This window comes from Fukomys damarensis, unplaced genomic scaffold (genome assembly GCF_012274545.1).
Source record: "Fukomys damarensis isolate Sample0158 unplaced genomic scaffold, DMR_v1.0_HiC HiC_scaffold_2, whole genome shotgun sequence".
NCBI classification, from domain to species: Eukaryota; Metazoa; Chordata; class Mammalia; order Rodentia; family Bathyergidae; genus Fukomys; species Fukomys damarensis.
In genome coordinates this window covers 9,348,230-9,359,039 of record NW_022900914.1, presented here as the reverse complement: position 1 = coordinate 9,359,039, position 10,810 = coordinate 9,348,230, and the positions used below count along the sequence as shown (strand labels likewise).

At 42.2% G+C, this 10,810-nt stretch overlaps 1 protein-coding gene and 1 long non-coding RNA gene across 4 annotated transcripts in view; one reads left to right on the top strand and one right to left on the bottom strand.

The window, feature by feature from the left end:
- The window catches only part of Babam2 (BRISC and BRCA1 A complex member 2), a 471,740-nt gene that overhangs the window by 65,748 nt on the left and 395,182 nt on the right, over positions 1 to 10,810 (bottom strand). For all 3 annotated transcript variants that reach the window (XM_010604714.3, XM_010604713.3, XM_019204631.2), the window contains 3 exons: positions 5,832 to 5,931; positions 2,659 to 2,729; positions 55 to 137 (listed from right to left, as the gene is read on the bottom strand). In XM_010604714.3, the coding sequence (XP_010603016.1) occupies positions 55 to 137; positions 2,659 to 2,729; positions 5,832 to 5,931 (254 nt within the window). The remainder of the gene's footprint in view (positions 1 to 54; positions 138 to 2,658; positions 2,730 to 5,831; positions 5,932 to 10,810) is intronic.
- LOC104848654 overlaps positions 9,130 to 10,810 on the top strand; it is a 3,340-nt gene continuing 1,659 nt past the window's right edge. Inside the window, exons 1-2 of the long non-coding RNA XR_776490.2 lie at positions 9,130 to 9,239; positions 10,526 to 10,654. This is a non-coding gene — a long non-coding RNA (uncharacterized LOC104848654). The remainder of the gene's footprint in view (positions 9,240 to 10,525; positions 10,655 to 10,810) is intronic.

The window sequence follows — 10,810 nt, the reverse complement described above, 5'->3', positions numbered from 1 at the left end:
AAAAAAAAAAAAAAAAAAAGTATTCTGAAATGCTGATAGCAAAAGCATACTCACTGTGCACAAGGAAACAAAAATCTTTCCACATCAGCAGCAGGGTGAGTTTTGTAAAACCTTCTGCATCATATTCCACGACACCTCTAAGTAATAAAAACACACAAACAGAAAAGCCTCATAAAAATAAGGTATGAAAAAGATGGAACCAAGTAAAGCGTATATTTGTGAGGTTAGGGTTACTGAATCTCGTGGATTTAAGGTGAATGAGTCTAGATACATGAAGGGTGTGGGACGGGGAATGAGAACATCTAGGTTTAAGTCACAGCTTTGTCATTTATTATCTGTTGTGACCTCAGGCAAGTGCTTCAGTTTTAGAGTCTCAGTTTCCTCACGTGTGAAACAAGTATAATGTTTGCAGACTTCATTACAGGGTCGTGAACAACAAAGTATGAGAGACTATATAATGTAAACCTTAATTTCTAGTTATGAATAAAAGGACAAATTAAAAAATCAAGTTAGCAATGACATTATAATACCAAATAGCACACTAACTGTATAATGATCATTAGGCCTCACTTTCATAAGCAGTAACAGTATCACTAAATGTTGGGTCATATATTACTTTTCTTCCAAAATCTGTGGACTCCTTTCTGTGTGGGACCTGTGTGTCCCGCCCCCTCCCCACTGGGGCCAAAGCAGAGTGGCAGTGTCAGAGGGGTAGGTGATGAGTTCAGGTGGCTGGGACACACCTCGGGCAGGATTCTGGTAGGCCTGCCCCATTCCTTTCCCTAAGAGCAGGGTGCCTGGAGGATGCTGCCACCGTAATGTGACAAAAGTAAGTAGATACTGAGGACAAGAAACACCCTCTCTTCCAAGGAGGCCTTTGATGCCTTTGAAGTGGCCTTTTCCCCAGTCAGGCCAATCAGATCACTTACACTGATGAAGAAGGGACAGCTGCAATCCTTGGAGAGGTTAAGGACCTAGGATGCTGATGGCTAAGTGAGCTGCTCAAAGACTGTTAATACATCATTCAGATCTTCTGCCTTCAGGAGGATAGAAAGTTTGAGCCCAGTCCGAGCAACTTAATGAGACCTTGTCTCAAAATATAGAAGGGTTGGCAATGTAGCTCTGTGACAAGGCTCTGGGTTCAATCCCCCGTAGTGGAAAACAAACAAAAACAAAAGAACAACAAAAAACTTCTGCCATCAGTCAACAATGCTGTTTACTCATTTGTTTCCCTCTATGAATTTATAATGTACTCAATGTTATATAACATTGATATCTAAATGATAATATCTGCATCCCATAGCCTTTTATTATGTATACAGTACAGCCATACCGTATAATTAGTGATGGCATACAAGTAGGTTACTGTACTGTGTGCATAACATACACAAACACATACATTAAAAAGAATGTTATTTAAAAACAAATATACGTGCAGCTTTCATGGTTTTTTTTGTACCCCACTGGAGCTCTGTAACTCCCAGGGTGTGTGTACCCCACTCTGGAGGTTACTTTATTAACTTCTTTATTTTTAATTATATGCACTAAAGATAATCTTATGCAAACATTAGAAGATTAATGTACCATTTATTAGCCACTGTATCAAAACTACTTCCTCAAAATGTTCATAAACAGGCTGAAAAAACTTCAGTATTAAAGACTCACATGAGACAGTCATATTGTTTGGATACTGCTATTTCTATTTTGGATAATACATATAAATACGAGAAAATTGCTTCACATCATTTTGAAGAATCAGAAATTTTGCTTGTAACTGTCCCACAGTTTAAAAATAATATCCCCAGGGAATGGACAGTCTTATCCTTGGCTTAATTTGCTCTTTCCTAAACCCAATTTTCCAATTTCTTTTATTTATTTTAAAATGTACTTTTGTGCTCCTACACGTATGCTTCTATTATTTATCAGCCTTCTCTGAAATAAGGTGGGCTCTACCCAGACCACGGGAACCTTAGCACTCAGTGCTACGGAAAGGTGCACACAGGCTGAATGCCAACTTCGTACGGGCTGAGGAGTCACAGCCTCTCCTACATAACCAAGCCCCAGCAGAAGCTTGATAAGGGCCCGGGCGGCATCAAAGGACACAGCCACCGAGCAGCATGGCCTCTGACAGCCAGAGGAAAGGACAGATGCACAGGAGGGCAGCAGGAGGGGCCACTCTGCAGCTGCAGTTACACGGTTCCCTTTTTGCTCTCCGTATCCTCTTCTAACTCAAGAATGACTCACTGCTTTTACGTCTGATGTTAAATTTTTTCCCAAATGTGTGTGCCCTGTTGGTAGTGCTGTCCTGTCAGTTCCTCCTCTTCCATGTATGTGATTTCCACAGTCTCAAGACGGTCTGCAATAAAATGTGTCCAGAATCCCTGCCTGGTTCTCCTCTTGACTGCTGTGAGATGACAGAGGAGAGTGGTGTGCACACTGCAAAAGCAGCTGCTGCTGCTGAGAGGGTACCTGATTCTACTGTTTACCAAAGAATGCTTGAAGAATGTCATCTTGGGAGCACTGTACCCGAAACAACGGAAACAGCACTGAACAGGTGTACAGAAGAATGATTACTACTTTCTCAATCAAGACCTGACATCAGGGTCGTCAGCAAGCAAGAGGATCACAGGCCCACGGGTTCCACCCAGTAGAACTTACGTGCCAAAGTGACTGAGGAAAGCAGCAATATACTCTCTTCTTTTATGATATCCTTGAATCACATACTGCACCTGGAATGGGAATCCAAAGCTGAGAGGTAGTGTAGAAAAAGACTGTAATGTTTCAGCGTGACAATTTTCAAAGATTCAGAGAACTAGAAAGAACAGGAGAATGAACACCCGTACTCTTGCTACCTATTTTCAACACCTTGACTACTTTGCCTCCCTGCTTCATCCAGCCTCTATACATCTATCAACCTATCAATCAATCTTGCTGAAACATTTCAAAGGAAATGAGGGACCTCCTGGCAGTTCACCCTTAAATGCTTCAGTATTTAAATTCCAAAAAATAAGACATCCTCCTACGGATTGAAGGGCCATGACCACACCCAACAAACGTAACAGGTCATCTGCCAGGTCATGTAGTACTCTGTCCATTTTCAGAGTTTTCCAGCTATCTGCAAAACATGTTAAAAAGCAAGGTAGAATCCAGGATCATGGATTTTATTTGTTTTTTGTATCCTGTACATTTTTTGAACCTAGAGTAATCATAAATGACAGCACACCCTTGAGTGTGAGTGCAAATATATGTGTTCCCACACATGCGTGGAGGACATTGACTCTGCAACGTGACTGGTTTTAGTTTTCTAGTCTCGACCATCTGATTGCTTCCATCTTTCTTCCTCTACCTTTTGTACTGCCTATGAAGTGGCAATTTGAGCCAAAGGTCTGATTGGATTTGGGCAAAATATTTTGGGTATGAGAACCTCACACGTGATACCGGGCTTGCTCACTTGGCTGTGGTAATGACAGCCAGACAACTCCACTGGGAGATGCTCCCCTTTGCCACACTGAATCTGTATCTTATCTGTACTCCCTCCCTCCCCGCATCCCCTAATGAGTAGCCCGCGGGATATTTCTCAAAGCACCAGGCATTCACCTAATAGTTTGATATCAGTTGGGAGATTCTTTTTTTGAATCAACTGTTTATTAGGGGCTGAAAAATGATGATTTTTTTTGAATTCCATCGTTCTTTTTGCTCTTATCAGCTGATATTTTCTATTACAAAAAACTTTTTCTAATCATGTGGTTTTTCCTTTTGTTTTCTTGAATTGACAAGATAATGCTTAAATTGTTCTTTTTAAGCTCCTAACATTCAGAATAAGAAGTACTATATCACAATAGAAGATTTTATTTTATTTTGCCTTTTATATTGCCTTGTTATCACTGAATAACAGTCTCCATTTTTTAAAAAACTGTGACTTCATTAAGCCAGGTATCTGAAAGTTAGCCATTTACACACCAGCTTCTAACATGAAAACAACATTCTTCATCATGTCCTCCTAACAGCTGAAAGAAACAGCAGGAAAGAGAGTCCCCAAAACTGTTTACATTGGCTGTAGCACACTGCATTTCCACGGCTACCAAAAGCTCAAGATAAAGTACTTGGAATAACCTTGACACAACTGATACTGACAGCCATGCTGCACGCTTTAAAAGTAAAACAATTCCATTTATGCAGTAGGGTTTATGTCAATTTATAAAAGCAGTGCTTACTTTGCAGGCTCAAAGCACGATCAGAAATGTTATTTTCGGAAAAGAAAAACAGATGATAAGTTTGCTTAAGTGGCTTTGTTTAAAAAGGGGATGAAAACAGTTCTGTGTACTTGGTTTTAAAAACAGAAAACCATTTTAACAGAAACCCACAACAAAACTGGCTATAAAGATAGATTCCAATGTAATTATGGAAATTCATTTGAAAAGATTGTTCCTAAAAGCAGCCCATACTGTCCTCGTTTGGAGCAAACAGAAGAACACCCATTTGAAAAGACAAGTAAAATTAATGAAAGAGAACCAGATAAGAAAAACTCACTGATTCTAGTATTTCTGGGAAAATGATATTATAATTTTTGGAGGAAAATGTATGACTAGAAATTAATCTCAATTGGAGAGCTTGAAAAAGGCTTTTCTTCTCAGTTCTGGAAGACCCAATCTGCATTTCTCTCTATAATTCTGGGACACAGATTGGAGGGCAGTGTAGAGCCCCGGAATGTAAATAAGAATTCTGCCCTCCGACGGGTCTTGGAGGAGGGCAGCGGTGGCTGGGGGAATCTGGTTCCTTGAGAAGCTGCCACTTTGTGAGAGTTAAATGTCCTGGAATCTAGGCAAGGCCCACAGACTGCAGAGTTGCCAGGTTTTAGTTTCTCTGACATCTGAAAATGATACAAAAGCCTATATTATTGTTCCTTTAATTTTTTTTTTTGTTTGTTTGTTTTTGGTACCAGGGATCGAACTCTGGACCTTGCGCTTTATGAGGCAGGAGGAGACACCAACCACTGAGCTAAATCCCCAGCCCCCCCTTAAGGTATTTTCTGTATAGAGATGAGCTATCTTTTGAATATGACAGACAAACAAAAGATCTCTTTTCCAAGCCAATATGAACAAGTCAACAAGAGCAAGGAAAAATAGTACTTTGGCAATTAAATAAACTGAGTCATAGTCCATGTGGGAGAGAATGGTTGCTTGTGCATTAATATCTCTAGTTTTCGGCTAAAGACACTCACTGGATGTTAACAAGTATATTTTATACTTTTTGGAAATATCTGACAACTACCACTACAGTACATTCAGCTACTTGTCAGTGTAATGACTCATTAACACAGCTAAAAGAAACTTTAGATAATCTGATGTGCCAACGAGCTGACCTGGAATTCTTGCCCCAGGGGCAGGACTCCAGCAAACTGCTCCCAGAAGTGATGCAAAGAATCAAGAACTGGCTATGTAAAGGTGACGTACAGAAAAGTAGAAAGAAATGAAGGTAGTTTTAAAGAACTACCCTGATATCAACTAGCGGCAAACATAGGCATAGATGCGTGCACACACCAGATAGTTGGGAAATAAAAGGGTTCAAAAATTTAGAGCCATAGGCTGGGAACAGGGGCAAATGCCTATAACCAGCATTTGGGAGGCTGAGGCAGGAGGACTGCTGTGAGCAATCCTTAGGAAAGGAGAAAAGAATAAAGAAACAGGGCGAGAAATAGATGAATTGCAATTCAAAGTAGCAGAGGCACACATCAGGTGGAGGCCCAGAAGGGCTGGTGCAGGCAAGAGGACGCCAGCTCTGCGGCGTGCTGGGAGCTCACACAACAGGAGGGCCGAGGGATTGGCTTTTACCTTGTTGGTAAGCAGGTGGCACACTTGAGGAACATAATCGATGAGACAACCGCCTCCTGGAAAAGCTGGGATGTGAAGAGCTGAAGAGCCACCCAGCGCACTGGAAGGACAAGAGCACAGTGAGCACTTCTCTCGGGGTCCAGTACCTTAGGGAGTGACGCCTCCCACAGACCCAGACTCCCCCCTCGGTCTGCCCGCCTCTGCCTTGGACTGACTATGATGGGAATATGGGGTTTGTGATTCTATTTCTAAAGTTTATTTTATTTTTAAAAATTAATACATATTTGTCATACATATTTATCACATGCATAATTATCACATTCACTGTTGGGAATTTGTGCCTCTACATAATATATCTTAATTCTTTTTGGGAGGGGTACTGGGGATCAAACTCAGGACCTTGCACTTGCAAGGCAGGGGGTGGAACCACTGAGCTAAATCCCAGGCCCTATCTTAATTCTTTTTTCCCCTCCCCTCCCTTCAACCCCTTTTCTTCTCTCCATTTATAAAGGCTTTGTTTCCATTTTTCTCCTTCTTTCCCCCTTGTTGATCACTTGTTCCCCTTCCTATTTTCTTCCTACTTCCCAATATCTATCTTCTAGTATGTTCCTTATTTATCCCTTGGGTTTCTCACACCAGAGAAACAATGCATCTCTCTCTCTATATTTTTGTTGTTGTTGCTGTTTGTTTTGTATTGAGGATCAAATTTTGGACCTTGTGCTTTCGAGGCAGGCGATGGAACCACTGAGCTAAATCCCCAACCCCATTTTCTCTATTTTAACCCATTCTGTTACAGTAGCACGTACATGGTACTCATCATTAAAAACAACTAAGGCTCTTATCATCCAAAAGTACAAATTAGCCAACTCTGACTGGCACAGATAGATGGCTTACAGACATAAAGGAGCTGTGTGTATTATTGAAACACTCTTTTGCAGTCTTCATTCTGAGGCCTGATTCAATGCCGGACACAGTAAGGTACTCATTAAACACACGAACTGAACCAAAAGGGATGTTGCAGCCTTGTAGCAGTATCCTTAAGAGACCAGTTCTATAGTTCCTCACCTCTGTTATCCTGTATTAAAAGGTATACAGGAATGTACAGTCTAAACAACAAAGCACAGTCCATAACTGTTGATCCAAACACTTAAGATACAAGGTCAATTCAGAAATAGTTTCCACAGCTTTCAGAAGTAAAACTTTTCCAGTGTCAGTTAACCAGCATATAACTATTAGAAAAAATGGTCAAAACTTTACAGCATGCATTTCACTTATCAATCTTAATTTTCCTTTTGCCCTAGTTTTCCCATATTTAACGTACACACTTCTATGAATCCCTTAAAACCTCCCTGTAATATGAGATATTTAAAAAAATCTCTAACATTCCTTCATTCTGCATCACCCACTATCCGAGTCCCCACAGTTGCAAGGTTGTAGAGGGAAGAAGAGCACGTTAACTGCCTAGAAGCGAGCTCCTGAAGAGGGGAGGCCAGGCTGGCTCGGCGTAGGGCTGGTGACACAGGGAACACATCAAAGTACCAAAGGACTTGAGACTCATCCTGTACTGAGCATACATTTCTGAAATTACTTTTCTGGCAAAGAAGAATATTCTGCTTGTTTATGGGATTGAAAATTCCCAACAAACAAAAGCTAGGCGACATGAGGAAGTGTTATGTGGAAAGGAAACGTTTGAAATTAACTTTTTTTTTTTCCTCCAACGACACCTCGGCTGATACAACTCTGACAGCTGAGAACGTTAATAAGAGCACATCTGACTCAGTATGACAGTAATGAATCACCTGCACTGGCAACTGCACAGAAGCAGCAAGACCACTGTTTCCTTTTGCCAGTATGACAGGAGGCACTGGATTCGATGTAACTAAACTCTGAGAAGGGGAGGAAAATTCGCATGGCTTTCTGTCCTCTGTATGCACGAAGTACACAGAAGACAAACATCTCATCAGAAGGTTTGTACGAGTCCATCAGAATGGACAACTGCTCACGAAGATGCAGGCAAGAAGATTAGACCCATTATGTATCTTACAGTGGCAGGATAAATATCTGTATAACATGAACAAAACCAGGCTCCAGGCTGTTCGTACCTTTATGTTAGAGAAACAATCCTTGGCATTATAACCCCCCAGTGGATAGTTCTCAGGACTTGGTGGTAACGGGCTCTGACATATATAAGGCAGAGGATAAGTTTTTAATCATTTATTAGACTACAGACAAAGAAGAAAAACAGTCTATGGGCAACCCTCTGAACTTTAACCCCCACCCATTTCTTTACCTCTTTGTTTGAACTGTGTCATTTGGAAATGTAGTCATGAAAGAAAAATTACTACAATGAAGGAAAGAAGCAGAGGTGTGAAGAGATCCAAAGCCTGATGACAATGTTTGCTGCCAAGCCATGTTTCTACACCCTGCTTCTGTGATTATTAAGAACTAACATGTTTTACTAACTGCTTTATCACATTACCTAATTTAATTGACCTCACATATCACTGAGGTGGGAGTGATTATAAAAAAAATTTTTTTTTTGGTACCGGGGATCGAACTTGGGACCCTGTGCTTGCTAGGCAGGCACAATGTCACTGCGCTAAATCCCCCGGACCTGGCGAGTATTGTAATTTTACAAACGAATAAATCAAGGTTTGGAGAGAAGAGTAAATTGCCCCAGGTTTGCATAACTAGTCGGCAGTAGAACCAAGGTTTGCTTTTTTTTTTTTTTTCCTTCCTTAAATAGGCTGCCTCCCTAAAGGGAGGAGGACTTGGGATGGAACCCAGGGCCTCAAGCATGCTAGCCAAGTTCTCCACCACTGAGCCACACCCCCAGCCCAAGGAGGGAGTTGGGAAGAAACAGTGGGTCTGGTTTCCAGTCTGCTGGGTCAGGATCCAAAGGAGGATAAAGGGCTCCTACAGGCACTTCAGGCCAGGCTGAAGCAGATGCTGCTCACATCCCCTTACACCCCTCTGCGTGGCAGGCAGGCAGGCACTGATCTTCACGTTTTTCCTTCCTCTGCAGCGGCCCCAGCCCTCTGTCAGAGTCACAGCACCATGGATGCGAGGAGCCGACCGCTGCACATGCGCGGTCTTCTCTGACTGTTCTAGCCGCGCACCGCGAGCCTCAGTGTTATGAAAGACTATCTTAACTGAGTTTGTTTCTGAAGGATGCTAATTTCACCTTTTGCCTAACAGTAGTTTCTGGGCTTGTGAGGGTGTACAACCTACCTACCATGCAGTCCACACTCTGATAAGTACTGCTGATTCATGCACGCATATCCGCCTCATGGGTAAATATTTAACAGGTCAGCTATAGCCTGAATGCTGCCCTCATTATGCTGAATAAACACAGTCAAGTGCCATGACATAGAAGAGCTATGATATGTTTAGAGGGTGAAGGCACAGGTAAGGCCTCGTGATCTCTAATTATTTAATGTTGATGAACCAAAAATTCTTGGGCTGAGCAACAGAAGCCTCACCCTGTGCAGAGACCTCAACTTGCTCAGATTCTCCGGGGAACGCGGGGTCCAGGAGGGAGAAGGCAGGGCCTGACCAGCCTCTGAGGTAGCTGAGCTGGGGCTGGGGCTGGGACAGGGGTGAGGAGGAGATGAAAGGAACCACTGGGCCTGCTTCTGATCTCTAGAGCAGAGCAGGGAGGAAGCAGGGGCAAGAACTCAGGGCAAGAACGCCAGGATCAGGGTAAACTTGGGAGGGGAAAAGAAGCTGTTTTGATGAGAAAGTACCTTCTATTTCCTCACGGACTACAATGAAATACAAAATTAGTAATTCTTAGAACTTAAACCAATTCTGTGGCTAAGGTCAGAGTTTGAAAATCCTTTCCATCAATGGAGTTAATGAAATAGGTGGAAAGGTAACCAGGAAAGCACTTCTGGCTCTGTCTCATTGGATCTAAAAGATACACTTAAGAACTGTTTCTGTTGAAGGTATTAATATACAATTTTCCATGCAGATGAAGTTAATGGAGCTCTTTGTGAAATCTCTGTCTGCAAACATTTAAGAGTCTCTAATATAGAAGACTTAACTTGGCTGCAGTGTGATAGCATAAGGGAATTATTTTTGAGTATTCTGACATGGAAAAATGTAGAGTCTGCCTACCTGAAAGCCTGACTGGAATAGTGAGTTTGATTTTGACCTATTGCAAAATAGCAACTTCCCAAATACAATGAGCAAAATATAACTTAGACTGGAGAAATACAGAAGGGCTAGGGATTCTCAGTCATCACTATTCCTTTTAGCCAGTTGGCTCTACTCAACTTTCTCAGCACTGCAGTGGGCTAACACTACTCTTCAAAAGAAAGACTCATCTCTCAAAGCATTAACAAAGAGAGTCACACTAATACTATCAAAGCACAGCAGTCCAAGAGAAGCTTTCTTCCCTCTGAGTGCTCCACATCTATGGGTCACCACAAGGGACTTGCAGGGACCCATGGAGCAGGCTCTACAACTGCCCTTCACTGGGTTCAAAGGGACGGGATGGTGACCTGGTTCCCTCCTCCACAGTGTGATTCAGGGGAGCATGGGAGGCTGATGAATGGAAATGGGGAACCTCCAGGATGGTAAGCAGAGCCAAGCTGCCTGTGGCTCCCAGCAAAGAGACAGGAAAGCCTACAGGAAGGTGTGCTGACTTCAATCCAATCAAAACACCAACTGTGTTTGTAACTTTACTGAAGGACTGTGCACGTACGACTAGGACACCACTGGTGAAGTCCCTTCAAGGTAGAGGAATGCCAGGGACCTGAAGAATCTGGGGCACTCTAGGATATGAGTATGCTTCCTGCTGGCCTATCAGGAAAGTCATTGTAAGTAAACAAGTCATTGTTATTTACTGAGTATGCACTTGGGCCAGTCCCTCTACTTAGCACTTCAGGGTCTCTAAACTTCACAACCCTGTCAATTTAGCCCAACTTATAGGTGAGAAAACTGAGGTTCTTTTTTTTTTTTTTTTTTTTTTTTTT